The sequence below is a fragment of the Oncorhynchus keta genome, chromosome 3 (genome assembly GCF_023373465.1).
Source record: "Oncorhynchus keta strain PuntledgeMale-10-30-2019 chromosome 3, Oket_V2, whole genome shotgun sequence".
Classification (NCBI taxonomy): domain Eukaryota; kingdom Metazoa; phylum Chordata; class Actinopteri; order Salmoniformes; family Salmonidae; genus Oncorhynchus; species Oncorhynchus keta.
Window position 1 is genome coordinate 13,086,425 of NC_068423.1, and position 15,882 is coordinate 13,102,306.

General features: G+C 41.3%; 2 protein-coding genes across 4 annotated transcripts in view; both read left to right on the plus strand.

Moving 5' to 3' along the window:
- ttll6 (tubulin tyrosine ligase-like family, member 6) overlaps positions 1 to 11,225 on the plus strand; it is a 41,468-nt gene extending 30,243 nt beyond the window's left edge. For 2 of the 3 annotated variants that reach the window (XM_052490151.1, XM_035749700.2), the window contains 12 exons: positions 1,468 to 1,586; positions 1,697 to 1,827; positions 3,853 to 4,030; positions 4,300 to 4,443; positions 4,749 to 4,834; positions 4,955 to 5,180; positions 5,704 to 5,882; positions 6,587 to 6,775; positions 6,946 to 7,096; positions 7,952 to 8,194; positions 9,011 to 9,284; positions 9,428 to 11,225. In XM_052490151.1, coding sequence (XP_052346111.1) covers positions 1,468 to 1,586; positions 1,697 to 1,827; positions 3,853 to 4,030; positions 4,300 to 4,443; positions 4,749 to 4,834; positions 4,955 to 5,180; positions 5,704 to 5,882; positions 6,587 to 6,775; positions 6,946 to 7,096; positions 7,952 to 8,194; positions 9,011 to 9,284; positions 9,428 to 9,672 — 2,165 coding nt within the window. In that variant the 3' untranslated portion in view covers positions 9,673 to 11,225. The remainder of the gene's footprint in view (positions 1 to 1,467; positions 1,587 to 1,696; positions 1,828 to 3,852; positions 4,031 to 4,299; positions 4,444 to 4,748; positions 4,835 to 4,954; positions 5,181 to 5,703; positions 5,883 to 6,586; positions 6,776 to 6,945; positions 7,097 to 7,951; positions 8,195 to 9,010; positions 9,285 to 9,427) is intronic. The other variant, XM_035749692.1, reaches the window with a different exon arrangement.
- A 456-nt stretch (positions 11,226 to 11,681) lies between these two features.
- Positions 11,682 to 13,021, plus strand: LOC118363347 (homeobox protein Hox-B8-like). Its single transcript, XM_035744090.1, has 3 exons — positions 11,682 to 11,696; positions 11,834 to 12,260; positions 12,498 to 13,021. The coding sequence occupies exons 1-3, from the start codon at positions 11,682 to 11,684 to the stop codon at positions 12,794 to 12,796; spliced, it is 741 nt and encodes a 246-aa protein (XP_035599983.1). The 3' UTR covers positions 12,797 to 13,021.
- Positions 13,022 to 15,882: the final 2,861 nt, after the last annotated feature.

Consider the following 15,882-nt stretch of genomic DNA (forward strand, 5'->3'; position numbering starts at 1 on the left):
TCCCCAGCTACAATAAATGCAGCCTCAGGATATGTGGTTTCCAGTTTACATAGAGTCCAATGAAATTCTTTCAGGGCCGTCGATGTGTCTGCTTGGGGGGGAATATACACGACTGTGATTATGATCGAAGAGAATTCTCTTGGTAGATAATGCGGTCGGCATTTGATTGTGAGGAATTCTAAGTCAGGTGAGCAAAAGGACTTGAGTTCCTGTATGTTGTTATGATCACACCACGTCTCGTTAATCATATGGCATACAACCCCGCCCTTCTTCTTTCCAGAGAGATACTTGTTTCTGTGGCGCAATGCGTGAAGAAACCAGGTGGCTGTACCGACTCAGATAGCGTGTCTCGAGTGAGCCATGTTTCCGTGAAACAAAGAACGTTACGGTCTCGGATGTCTCTCTGGAATGCTATCCTTGCTCGATTTTCGTCTACCTTGTTGTTAAGAGACTGGACATTGGCGTGTAGTATGCTCGGGAGCGGTGCACGATGTGCCCGTCTTCAGAGCCTGACCAGATTACCGCTCCGTCTGTCCCTTCTACGGCGCCGTTGTTTTGGGTCGCCAGCTGGGATCCGATCCATTGTCCTGGGTGGTAGGCCAAACAGAGGATCCGCTTCGGGAAAGTCGTGTTCCTCACGACTGTATGTAATAAAACCTAAGATTACCTGGGTAATAATGTAAGAAATAACACATAAAAAACAAAATACTGCATAGTTTCCTTGGAACGCGAAGCGAGGCGGCCATCTCTATCGGCGCCGGAAGTAGTCAAAGGTCACCCATGTCACTTGCTTTGTTACCCCCATGTTGGGATAATCTGAGAACATCCATTTATTTCCTCACAGTCCTACAGTTTTGCTACTTAGTCTTGTCAAATACATTTGAAGCACAGACATACACTGAGTATAGCATACATTAGGAACACCTTCTTAATATTGAGTTGTACCCTCTTTTGCCATCAGAACAGCCTCAATTTGTCAGGGTAGGGACTCTACAAAATGTCGAAAGCGTTCCACAGGGATGCTGGCCCATGTTGACTCCAATGCTTCACACAGTTGTGTCAAGTTGGCTGGAAGTCCTTTGGGTGGTGGACCATTCTTGATACACACGGGAAACTGTTGACTGTGAAAAACCCAGCAGCGTTGCAGTTCTTGTCACAAACCCGTGCACCAGACACCTACTACCATATCCTGTTCAAAGGCACTTAAATCTTTTGTCTTGCCCATTCACCCTCTAAATGGCACACATACACAATCCATGTCTCTTCTTTAACCTGTTTCCTCCCCTTCATCTACACTGATTTGATGTGGATTTAACAAGTTACATCAATGAGGGATCATGGCTTTCTCCTGGATTCACCTGGTCAGTCTATGTCATGAAAAGAGCAGGGGTTCCTTAATGTTTTGTATACTTAGTGTAGATTAATATTTGTCATCTAATAGGAAGTCTTTCTTCCTCACCCTGTCAGTGCGACGTGCTGCTCGCAGATATGGCCTTTGGGAAGCAGTGGAGGGCGAGGACTGGACTCTCTTCTGGACAGACTGCTCTGTCTCACTGGACAGAGTTATGGACATGAAGCGCTACCAGGTACTCAACATCTCCCAAGTGCACTTCTCTCCTCATAGAGTTCTGAAAAGGTTCCTCTGCCCCTGTTGATTTGCCACATTCAATGCTATGTGTCTGCTGTACCCTTACAGAAAATCAACCATTTTCCAGGGATGAGTGAGATTTGTAGAAAGGATCTTCTGGCTCGAAACATGAACCGCATGCTAAAGCTCTTCCCCAAAGACTACAATATCTTTCCCCGAACATGGTGCCTACCAGCAGAGTGAGTTCTCATTGTCAATGTGCTTAAGAGTCTCGTTATTCAAAACGCATACAGTACCAGTCAAAAGTTTGGACACACCTACTCATTCCAGGATTTTTCTTTATTTTTACTATTTTCTACATTGTAGAATAATGGTGAAGACATCAAAACTATGAAATAACACATATGGAATCATGTGTTAACCAAAAAAAGTGTTAAACAAATCTAAATATATTTGAGATTCTTGAAAGTAGCAATCCTTTGCCTTGATGATAGCTTTGCACACTCTTTGCATTCTCTCAACCAGCTTCATGCGGTAGTCACCTGGAATGCATTTCAATGAACAGGTGTGCCTTGTTAAAAGTTCATTTGTGGAATTTCTTTCTTTCTTAATGTGTTTGACCCCAATTACTTGTCTTGTGACAAGGTAGGGATGGCACACAGAAGATAGCCCTATATTGTAAAATACCAAGTCAATATTATGGCAAGAACTGCTCAAATAAGCAAAGAGAAAAGGCAGTCCATCATAACTTTAAGACATGAAGGTCAGTCAATCTGGAAAATGTCAAGAACTTTGAAAGTTTCTTCAAGTGCAGTTGCAAAAACCATCAAGCGCTATAATTAAACTGGTCTCATGAGGACCACCACAGGAATGGAAGTCCCAGAGTTATCTCTGCTGCAGAGGATAAGTTCATTAGTTAGCTGCACCTCAGCTTGCAGCCCAAATAAATGCTTCACAGAGTTCAAGTAACAAACGCATCTCAACATCAACTGTTCAGAGGAGTCTGTGTGAATCAGGCCTTCATGGTCGAATTACTGCAAAGAAACCAATACTAAAGGACACAAATAAGAATAAAAGACTTGCTTGGGCCAAGAAACACGAGCACTGGACATTAGACCGGTGGAAATGTGTTGTTTGGTCTGATGAGTCCAATTGTGAGATTTTTGGTTCCAACCGCCTTGTCTTTGTGAGATGCAGAGTAGGTGTACGGATGACCTCCGCGTGTGTGTTTCCCACTGTGAAGCATAGAGGAGGAGGTATGATGGTGTGGAGGTGCTTTGCTGGTGACACTGTCTGTGATTTATTTAGAATTCAAGGCACACTTAACCAGCATAGCTACCACAGCATTCTGCAGCGATACGCCATCCCATCTGGTTTGTGCTTAGTGGGACTATCATTTGTTTTTCAACAGGACAATGATCCAAAACACACCTCCAGGCTATATAAGGGCTATTTGACCAAGAAGGAGAGTGATGGAGTGCTGCATCAGATGACCTGGCCTCCACAATCACCCAACCTCAACCCAATTGATGGTTTGGGATGAGTTGGACCGCAGAGTGAATGAAAAGCAGCCAGCAAGTGCTCAGCATATGTGATGGGCGGCAGGTAGCCTAGTTGTTAGAGTGTTGTGCCAGTAACCGAAAGGTTGCTAGATCGACTCCCCGAGCTGCCAAGGTAAAAATCTGTCATTCTGCCCCTGAACAAGGCAGTTAACCCACTGTTCCTAGGCCTTCATTGTAAATAAGAATTTGTTCTTAACTGACTTGCCTAGTTAAAAGTTAAATCAAATGGGGCCAAGCTTCCTGTCATCCAGGACCTCTTTACCAGGCGGTGTCAGAGGAAGGCCCTAAAAATGGTCAAAGACTCCAGTCATAGGCCCCTTTTACACCACTGCTACTCTCTGTTAACATCTATGCATAGTCACTTTATTAACTACATTGTTGGTTAGGGGCTCGTGAGTATGCATTTCACTGTATTCGGCGCATGTGACTAATACAATTTCATTTGACTTGAAGCTGTCATCAAGGTAAAGGGTGGCTACTTTGAAGAATCTAAAATATATTTAGATTTTTTAAACACTTTAAACACTTTTTTTGTTTACTACATGATTCCATATGTGTTATTTCATAGTTTTAATGTCTTCAATATTATTCTACAATGTAGAAAATAGTACAAATAAAGTCAAACCCTGGAATGAGTAGGTGTGTCCAAACTTTTGACTGGTACTGTAAATGATCAGGAGAGTAATCAATTGAGAACGGAAGTGTTTTTTTGTATCTCTGCAGTTATAGTGACTTCCAAGCTTACACCAGGTCCAAGAAACACAAGACTTACATCTGTAAGCCAGACTCCGGTTGCCAAGGGCGAGGCATCTTACTCACCAAGTCCAGCAAAGACATTCGGCCGGGGGAACACATGATCTGCCAGGTGTATGTCTCCCGGGTGAGACTCACTCCCTTCTCAGAGAGGGATCCTTCTAGACTTTTGTACATATTGTGCAATATTCTGCGCAATCAATTCAACTCGTAGTTCAACTGAGGTTGCAGGATGGCAGTTGCAATAAATGTGATACCTTATTATGTGACAGTATTTATGGGACCAATCAGAGAGAAGAGTTATGACAATGTCATTATGAAAGGACCAATCAGAGAGCAGGGCTATGACAATGTTATTACGAAGGGACTAATAATGCCAAACGTCCTCTCCCCCAGCCATTCGTTATTGACGGCTTCAAGTTTGACCTGCGTATCTATGTGCTGGTGACCTCCTGTGACCCCTTCCGCATCTTCCTGTACAACGAGGGGTTGGCTCGCTTCTGCACTACCCAATACAACGAGCCCAGCAATGGCAACGTGGTAAAGTGGACAACACAGATACTCCGTTAACACTTCTAATGCCAACTGTTACGCAGTATTACACACTTCTTATTGTCCTATCTCGCCCTGTTCTTTGACAGTTAATTGATAGTTGTGGTGTTGGTTGTGTCGTTGATGCTCTGAAGCATTCTAGATAATCATTTATAATGGGGGAATCGCATCTTTACAGTATTCACATGTTTATTCCAGAATGATAGCATATTTTCTACGGTGTCCTTTCTGATCCCTTATTTTACCTTTACACATCCCCGGGCTCTCCCTCACAAACTTTATATTTGTACAAGGATGATGTTTGCATGCATCTGACCAACTATGCCATCAACAAGCACAGTGAGAACTTTGTCCGTGATGATGACACTGGCAGCAAACGGTAAGCGGGTGTTTGTTTACTTCAAAAACCTCTCGAGTTGACCTTTAGCTTTGTTTGTTTGTATAATTCATCTCATGATGCAACGCTTGCATCTCAGTTCCCTCCTCCCTGTCGTTCCAGGAAGCTGTCCACTTTGAACAAGCACCTGGAGGCCATGTGTTACGACACAGAGAAGATGTGGTTGGACATTGAGGACGTGATTATTAAGACGCTCATCTCTGCCCACCCCATCCTCAAACACAACTACCACACCTGTTTCCCCAACCACGCGGCCGGCAGCGCCTGCTTTGAGATCCTTGGCTTTGATGTACTACTGGACCATCGACTCAGGCCCTGGCTGCTGGAGGTGAGGCCTTCTTAAAGAATCAGGATGATGTATTGATTTGGCTCCGGTTCAGTGTTTGTTGAGCTAAGAAATGTGTTATTCTAATCTACTACACTCTCATCATGCAGTGTCCAATAGGCATTTCGCTAGCAACTTATAATAATTGAATTATTAAAGCTAGATAGCAAACAAGGAATATTCATGATGTTCAATTATGTTCGCATTAACATATGGGCGTGTTTATTAAAGGGATACTTGGGGATTTTGACAATGGGTCTTTTTATCTATTTTCCCAGATTCAGATGAGCTCGTAGATACAATTTTTATGTCTCTGTGTCCAGTATGAAGGAAGTTAGAGGTAGTTTCACGAGCCAATGCTAACTAGCGTTAGTACAATTAATGGGAGTGTAGCATCCTAGTAGAGACCCATAAACTTACTCATTGCGCTAACGCTAGTTAGCAATTGCGCTAGCATTATTAAGTTAGGAGGTAGATAACGTTCCTCATACCAAAATCCTGAAGTATCCCTTTAATGTTTGTGCAGGTGAACCACTCCCCCAGTTTCACTACTGATTCGCGTTTGGACCGGGAGGTGAAGGATAGCCTGCTGTATGACACCCTGGTCCTTATAAACCTGGGTGCCTGTGACCGCCGTAAGATAACTGAGGAGGAGAAGCGCAGGGTGAAGGAGAGGCTGCAGCAGAACCGCTCCAGAGAGGCTAGGTATAGTCAGGACCATGTGATGGATAGGAAGACAATGCGGAACTTTTATTTCAGTAGGCTTGTATGATGAGTTTGACCATGTAACAATAATCTATGATGGGTCATTTTTATTATAAATCAGCATTGTTATAGACATGTAACAAACAAAGTGAGTGTACAAAACATTAAGAATACTTTCCATGACATAGACTGACCAGGTGAATCCAGGTGAAAGCTATGATCCCTTATTGATGTCCCTTGTTAAATCCACTTCAGTCAGTGTAGATGAAGGGGAGGAGACAGGTTAAAGAATAATTTTTAAGCCTTGAGACAACTGAGACATGGGCAAGACTAAAGATGTAAGTGACTTCGAACAGGCTGTGGTAGTAGGTGCCAGGCGCACTGGCTTGAGTGTGTCAAGAACTGCATCGCTGCTGGTTTTTCACGCTCAACAGTTTCCTGTGTGTATCAAGAATGGTCCAACACCCAAAGGACATCCAGCCAACTTGACACAGCTGTGGGAAGCATTGGAGTCAACATGAGCCAGCATCCCTGTGTAACGCTTTCGACACCTTGTAGAGTCCATGCTTAGACGAATTGAGGCTGTTCTGAGGGCAGAAGGGGGGTTGCAACACAATATTAGGAAGGTGTTCTTAATGTTTGGTACATTCAGTGTATATTGAGTGTATGCATTCATTCAGTTGTGGTCATTTTTGTGTTGTCAGGAGTGAGGAACTGCGTCAGTCCCAGGCAGCCAGTGTAGAGCAGATGCGGAGGTATGAAGCCAAACACCTGGGTGGCTTCCGTGGGATCTACCCCCGCGAGGGCGGAGAGAAGTATGAGAAGTACTTCAAACACAGCAGCTCCCTGTTTCAGGAGACTGCCGCCTCTAAGGCCAGGGAGGAGTGTGCCAGGTAGAAACTATCACCCAAACACTCACACACATACGCACGCACAGGCTTCTTGACAATAGCATGAAAACATTCAACAGAAAATAGAAAATCGTTGTACCTTTTAAATTAAATGTTTTCATTGTTTCATGTACAACTTGTTTGTGTGTGACTGTGTGTGACTGTCCACTCAGGCAGCAGCTGCAGGAGCTGCGTCTGAAGCAGGAGCAGAAGGAGAGGGAGCAGAAGGGGAGCCGTAGACGAGACTTGCAGGGGGAGTCTGCAGGAGAGAGGGCCAAACCACACAGAGTACAAGTCCGTCAGACCAATTCCCAACAGGTTACTGTGAGTCACATCACCCTGACCTTCAGTTTTATGTAACATTTTACCTAAGGTTTTGAATGTATTATTGACTACAGAATCTATCAGTCAACAACCATAAAGAGTCCAAAGTCTTGTCGTATCATTGGGGGTGGCAATCTTAGTGGACTTGAAGTTGCAGGGCCTTTCAGTAGCCACAAGGGGGAGCCAAATATCTTCTCCACTGAACACCTTATATATATGTCCAGCTACCAAACTATATAATGGCCATTTATCATATTTACATAAACATAGTAAATAGTAATACATCTGCATTCTCTGTGAGAGCTTCCCATGTCTGGAATACACTGCCATCAGACACACATAACTGCACCACATATCACACGTTCACAAAATGCTTGAAGACATGGCTAAAGGTCAATCAGATTTGTGAACATGGTCCCTAGCTGTGTGTTGCCGCTTTCCATGTTGTCTGTTGTCTGTAGCTTGTGAGGTGTGGAAACACTTTGTTGCTTTTATGCTTTTTGTCTTGCTGCTTTTTGTTCTATGTTGCTCTGTCTGTATGCTACGTCTTGCTTGTCCTATGTTGCTCTGTCTGTATGCTATGTCTTGCTTGTCCTATGTTGCTATGTCTTGCTTGTTCTATGTTGCTATTGTCTATATTGTAATTGTTTTTAATAACCTGCCCAGGGACTGCGGTTGAAAATTAGCCGGCTGGCTAAAACCTTCACTTTTACTGAAACGTTGATTAATGTGCACTGTCCCAGTAAAAATAAAAAATAAACTCAAACTCAAACTCATCTCAATGAAAACTGAAGAATGATTATACACTGTGATTAACTTATTCCTTACTGTATGGTGTGAATTGTGGTTGTCCAGCTCCTGACCATGCCCCTCCTGCCTACTGCTACCAACGGTTCCCCTACGGTGCAGGACCTCTCTGATGAGGAGGTGGAGAGGGTGAGTGGACTGCTCCAACGGGAGAGTCTACTGAGGGACCTCGGGGTGGTGGACCAGATCTATAAGCTGTTGCAGGGGAGAGGCCAGTCCATGCCTAATGGCATTACACCCCCCCGCGAGCAGAATGAGCTGCCCCTACACAGACATGAACGAGCCAATAAGGTAAGGCTACACCTCCATAGTCACTCACTGGTCTGTTTAGTAAGTTCTGTTTATTGTTTCCCTAGCAAGGAAATGTGTCCTCTATATTTTTCCTAATATGGGATAAAGAGCTCGCCAGCTTGTAGTCATAAAAAACAGAAATGAGTTATCTCTGGTTCGTTCAAGCATTCTTATGGGGGAAAATAATGAGGTTTTGGGATAAACACTGAAATAATATCAGAGATTAACACAGATTTAGGAGATCTTATACATTTTGTTCTGTGAGATAATATCAAATAAAATTGTATTTGTCACATGTGCCGAATAGAACTGGTGTAGACCTTACAGTGAAGTGCTTACTTGAAAGCCCTTAACCAACAATGCAGTTTTTCAGAAACATACCTAAAAAAATTAAATAAAAGTAACATAATTACAGAGAGGCAGTAAAATAACAATAGGGAGGCTATATACAGGGGGGTACTGGTACAGAGTCAATGTGCAAGGGCACCGGTTAGTCAAGGTAATTGAGGTAATATATACATGTGGGTAGTGACTTATGCATAGATAATAACTAAGTGATGTTAGCTGATGCAGATTATCTCATAGAACAAAATGTATAGGATCTCCTAAGTCTGTGTTTACTACAGACCTTATTTTCGGCATTTTATCCAAAAAACATTATTTCTCCATAGGCTTTGTTTAACCAATGAGTTATGGTGGAGTTAGTGCCTACAAAAATACACCATTACTCTTGCTCTCTATGGTCACTGCATTGTCTCAAACATTACTCCATTTGTAATGAGATGTTTAAGTCTGTCCTATGTGATGTCTTGCCAGTTGGACTCCCTGACTGAGTTCTCCTGGAGAACGAAGCGTCACTGTACTGTGATCCAACACCAGTTGCCTCCAGGGGCCAAGCCCTGCCGTCAGTACGTCCATTCCCAGCTGCTGCAGCAGCGCTGGCGCTGGCCCAGTCTGGACAGGGGGCCCACTCATACTGAGTCTGCCTGCCTTCAATACTACACCCCAGAGGACCACGTCCTAGAGACGGTCCGCCGGGCGCCAGGGGACCTGAGGAGGACCAACAGTGCCCAGCGTATCCCATGGACAAGTGAGCACACCCACAGCACCTCACTTTATTGTGTCATTACTGTACCGCCACTGATCTTGGGCATTGTACTTCTGGATAATTGGATGGCATAGTATTAATTTTCTCTACCTCTCTCTCTTTTTCTCTCTCTCTTTGACTCTTAGTCAATGGTGCTCGCCAGGGCAGTATGAGCTCGTCTTATGCAGAGTCCAAGGCCCGGGCCACAGTGTCAAACATCTCCCAGCTCACGCCTGGACGGCTTCACTGCACCCCCATGTCCTCCGACCCCAAGGCCCTCCAGAGCCTGTTTGTCATCTCCACCCCAGCCCTACTGATCCAGAGGCCCGAGTTCCCCCACCCCATCCGCAAACCCTTGCGCAAAGTCCCCCAGCACGGACAAGGGCGCTAGGGAGCAGGGACGTTTACCAGTTCAGCCATAGTGCCATAAACCACGAGCGGGGCAGAGTGAACAAGCTTTCCTGGCAAAACTGTACACAAGTTGTCCCCGAAATCCTCTCCCTATACTGTGTACATTTCTTCACTTTTACATTATCAAAATGAAATTCATTTCTACATTAGCACTGAGCTACTGAGAATTAATTGAAGAGAAATGAAGAATAGATAAATGGAATAGGTCTTATTGTGAAAATATTGAAGCAATGGTGCCTATCGTGACTTAGGTATTGTGTGGTACTTGGTAGGAAGACGTGTCATCTCATATGTCTACGCAAACCTGTGGCTTTTACAGAATTGAATGTAAGTGAATACTATCTGTGTCTTATCAAATATCTTGGGTTGTTAAATATCACTATAACCACTGAGCCAATGGTGAAAACATGTTTTATTTTAAATAATTCTGGAAATCTGGATGTTTTACTCAGTAATGTGAAGGGAAGATGTGACCATGTAGGCATATAGCAAATTTGTATGACTTTGATGTTGATGACTTTGCTATTATGCTTTGTTATCATATTGATTTTTGTTTAGCTTAGCAGGAAATTCTAATTTTGCAATGGGAACCATAATCAATCATGTGTGCCAAACCTTAGAAGAAAAGCTCAGGATACTGAAATGACCACCAAGCTGGACTAACAAATACTGCTCACATTTCACTGACTTTAATTGCAAATTTACCCACAGTATTTTCATATGGTTATTTTAGATTTGGGATGGGGTGTACATTTACTTATTGACCATTATTTTATTTGAGTTGGTGAGAAATATAGACAAATGCCTTCAGAAATTATATGCGTTGATCATTGCTCATGTAGAAATGAGGATATTTGTTCAATTCAGGATTATATTGAAAAAAGTACTAGGCATATTATCAATATACACTCCATATGAATAATCAAATAGTTTCCTAATTTATGTAAATTATTTGGAAATCTTAGATTTGCACATTTGGAGGCTTACAAATTATGAGTGAAATCTTTGGAAATGCAAACTAATATTTCATCAATGAAAATGTAAGTATATTTTCTTTAATGATCTTGATTGATTTTATTTCATCAAGCTCATAAACATTGTCGGCCTACTACTGTATTTAAATCGTAATTCGATATGTCGATGTGTTTACATTTTACCTCAATAATTATTTGGAAAAGTAGGCTTTAATTACAATCGAAATCATTTAACGATATATTTTTCGATTGGAATATGTAGGCCTTTGTAGAGTTTCGATGCAAGTGATCTCAAGTCTATGAGTCTATGATCTCAAGACCTATGAGCTGTTGCTATCGTTGTCATAACAATAGTTTCAGTTACATAGTTAAATTACACAGGTTAGTTATAGTTTTATATAACTTTCAACACACTTTATCACAATATTTACATTTCAATAAAAGCACATTCGTTTTATTGTATTCTACAAACACAATAACTCAAGGCCCGTATATACGAATAATGATTGATTTGTAATCGCCAAAATAAAGTAGCCTTTACTTTTCACGCTGAAACAGGCTGCTGATGATGAACAACATCTTATTATTGACGTGTTTGAATGCCAATTAAAAATATAGGTTATCAGTTTGTTGTTAGAAATTAATCCTAAAATGTAAACTGTGTTCTTGTCTATTCGATCCAATGAACTAGCCTGTGCATCAATGTTCTCTAGTATTTCAGCTAATAGCTAGCTCTTCACAGTTTAATATTTGTATCAGGTTGACGTAAATTCAACGTCTATTCCACACTGGTTCAAAATGACGTGTAAAAAACGTTGATTCAATCAATGTGTGCCCAGTGGGTTCCCTCGTCTCCCTATCACCCCCTCCCTCTGTTGGTTTCTCACACTTTGCATTCAAGCGCGCAATGCTTTGTCTGTTGTCTGGAGATTTTCGTTTGGAGACATCATCGTATCCAAAACAAGGCAGGATATACCCTGTGAAGCTATAATCCATATAGTCTGCCCGATCATTCATGGACTTCAGAGAGGTAGGCGATTGAAATGACATGGAAACGTTGGTCTTCACCGAGGAAAGTCATGCCTAAACTTAAAAAACCTTGCGTTTATTCCATAAAGTGTAATATATGCTAGTAGTCTGACTTAAATAAGATTTTAAACATCACAGTTGAAAATTAGCTCTTATTTCGTTAATGCTCTATTCTCAAAAAACAGCAACAGCGAGTCCTGGAATTCCGATTATGGGCTGGCACATGATTTGGGAAGCACATCCTCTGTATCATACGGATACGGTGCCGGTGGCACCATCCAGCAGCCACATCCCACGCAGTTGACGGTATTATACAATGGCACATCGTTGTTCAAAACCGCTCACCAACACCAACTAAATCCGTGCGTATTATCGCTGCCAATGGGCAACTTGTATCATGCCCACGATGTGATACAGAGACCACCAACCTTTTACGCATCCCATAATACGGATTGTATCCAGTACAGTGATTATCATTTGAAATCCACCGGGGTTGCAAATGATTCCGTGTGCGCAGAACAGTGCTCCTCTCTACCGGACCTCTTTCCCTGGATGAAACCACAAGGTTGTGACCCTGAAAACACCTAATTTGAGAATTTGGTTGACCTCGGAGATATGTGAGACCCCCCCCCATTTATGATGTGAGAAAGGTTTCTGCTTTGCCTGATTTTATTTTTTTATTTTTAGGTGTGTGTGTGTTTTCTCTAACGTTTTGGTACGTGGTAGCCTCTGTGTAGGCCTATTGCGTCAATGTTAATCTAAATGTACAGCCCAGCAGCGTGACTAAAATGTTTTGTCTCAGCAGTTACCGGACCGAGAAGAGGTAGACAGGCAGACAGTCGCTTCCAGACTCTGGAACTTGAGAAGGAGTTCTTATTCAACTCTTACTTGACCCGCAAACGCAAGGTTGAAGTGTCGCACGCTCTGGCACTCACCGAGCTGCAGATTAAAATCTGGTTTCAGAACAGACGCATGAAATGGAAGAAGGAGAACAAGAAGGACACATTTCCAATAAACAGGCCGGATCAGAATGAAATCAAGAAACAGAGCAAAGAAATGTACAAGAATATTCAGACGTCAGATGAGGAGGGTAAAGGTTAATCCTAGACTTGGTGATGGGATGCCACAGAGTGATAACAAATGTGTTAATTATACATTGCATTTCGAATAAAAAAAATCAACAACAGTGAAATCTATTGTGTTAGTTGATAATTCATTATCAAATTAAATTATATGAAACTTGATAACACGTGCGCAAAATAGTTTTTACGCACCATTGTACGCATCATTCCAATTAGAGGTTTGTGCATGTGAATCACTTCTGCAGAATAGTCTGAACAGGTATTTATGTTGTTAGAATGTATAATATGTAATTTAGTGCAGTAAGGTAGCACAGCTGCCACACTTTCTGCCACTAATAATAATGATTCATCATTAGATGGCATTCCGAGTGGCGCAGCGGTCTAAGGCACTGCATCTCAGTGCTAGAGGCGTCACTACAGAACCTTTGGTTCGATTCCAGGCTTGTATCACAACCGGCCGTCATTGGTAGTCCCATAGGGCAGCGCACAATTGGCCCAGCGTCGTCCGGGTTAGGGTTTGACCGGGGTAGGCCGTCATTGTAAATAATAATTTGTTCTTAACTGACTTTCCTAGTTAAATAAAGGATCAATAAAATTAAAAAAGCTGGGACAAAATCCTAACTTAATTCAGATGTGCAGAGAACTTTTGCGTAAACCTCCAATGGGCATGTTTTATGCAAAGAGAGTAACGTGCACATATCGAGTCCCTGTCATTTTAATTGGCAGTTTTGTATCTGTGCTGTCAATGTTGTGGCTCGAGCTGTTGTCAGGCCTTGGCTGTGAAGGCTGCTACTTGATGTAAACTGTAAATAAAATGTAACCTTTAAAAATCGAAGCCTCTCCTTTATTGTGAAACATATAGGCCTACCTAATAGTGTAATTGTTCGGACCTTTGTTTGCTGAAATCCATACTTTTTTAATAAAACGTTAATCAAATACAACCACCAACCGTTTTTTAAATAGATTCAATTGGCACATGCGCATTTGCTGAGTTGCCATAGAGCAACAGTAACGAGGAAACAGTCGGTGGTTGTATTTGATTAACGTTTAATTAAAAAGTATATGTTTCAGAAAACGAAGAAAGGCATACAACAACAGATGACAAACAGGTACACAGTAAGCGTGAAAGAATTAACATTTCATTTAAAAAAACGAATCCTTGCTCAACTCTGTGGAGGAGTTAAGCTGGCTAACAACCGAGATCACATATTGCAGGTCTGTATCCAGTTTCCTCGGTGTTAATATCGACATTTTGAATAGCCTATACAGTTTGGTACTAGCATAACAAATTCAAAAGATCTAAAGATATTATAGGAAAAAATATTTGTTTTACTATGTCGGGTAACTGATATTTTGTACACCGTCATTCAGTCTAATATAAATAAGCCTGGCTGAATTCATGCCAATTGTATATTCATTGGGCCTAGATTTGTAAAAAAGTGTCTGAGGCAAATACATTGTAGTTAATGAAAACTATAATATATCAAAATGCTTCATGTTAGTTTATTGTTGATAGGTTGTTAGCATTTTTTTAGCCTACAATACAATGTTCCAACGTAGGCCTATAGAACTACTTAAAGGTCACATTCATCCAAAGTAGAATAATTTCAAACTGTATTTGACAACCTCCAAGTCTACATAATATTTACGAATTTTATAGAAAATACTTGTAAAAAACAAAATGTCCGTTTATTGTCGTGGAGGTTTAGGCCTATTGGTCTTACTAATGAAAAACATAACTGAATTAATATCAATAAAAAAACATGCAAGTTTCCTAGAATATGTTCGGTTTAGACCACTCCTGTTTTGGATAGATTAGGTCGACTTTTCTCTGTGCGACCTTTTGCAGAAGGAATTGGTTTGCATTGGGGGGTTTTATGGTTTTATTGCATCTATAAACGTCGGAAATCCTTTTGTCAATGAAATTAAATTTAACAGGGCACCATGCAAACAGTTGCTTTGGCTATGTAACGGAACATTTTTCCATACATTTTATATAAATATTTGACCTTATGATTATATACATGCCTGATGACCACTGGGCACAGACGTCAGTTCAAACTCTATTACATGTTGTCTTAAAATAATTTCAGTGAAATGACGTGGAAACAACGTTGATTCAACCAGCGTGTGCCCAGTGGGTGTTTTCATATAGGGATATCTTTGGTCTATATATCTTAACATACAACGAGAGTAAAATCTTAAAATGGGCAGTTCAGTAGGCTATTGCAAAACTATAGGCTAATTACATGGATCCCTATCATATTTTGCTCGCATTTGTTTGAAAATCTGTGCTAATTAAATGAAGGTAGGCCTATAGGCTATCTAAGGGATTCTTTATTCATAAAGGGTTCACGGTTGATTATGTGGATATATAACTAGTTTAACTTAACTACATTACTAAATGTAATGCAAATGTAGACTAGGCCTTAAATAATTATCCGTTTACATAGTCTACCTATAGGCTTTTATCAATAATTTAAGTCAATTTATAATAACTATCCTATAAGACCATGTCAATTGTAACCAAACATGTTTTACATAATGCTGTATGCTATTGTGTGGAACTACAATATGGTCAAACGTTTCCGCTTTTTTGAAGCCTAATATTCAACTGATAAGGAATTATCATCAAATGCTGTAAATAGGATACCGGACTGAAATATTATAGACCTAGCCATTTCGCTTAAAAGACAACGTAGCTTTAAAAAAAAGCCCAAAATGCTTTCCCATCTTTGAAAGAAAAAGATGGCGATGAAGAAAAAAATGCCTTCTATTGAAGCATTCCTGAAAAAATGCTATAAATTAGAGCCTGCTAATGAAAATGTACAACTTTATGATGGAACTTTACGATTGTCTGGGTTCTGGGATTGGCTGAGGTTGGTCATGTGGACTCTGGACAGGGAACTTTTTCCCCCTTTGAGGTTATATTGCAGCTGTCTGTTTTCGACCGCTCATTCAGTAACACCTTCGTTTTCTTGGCTCTTGTATAAGCTACACTTGAATTCTGGTAGAAATGTGTTCTGTATCTACGGAGCTCCACCAACTGAGAGATAGACTCAATGAGGAATCTCTCATCCAATGTTAGCCTATGCTAATGTGGCT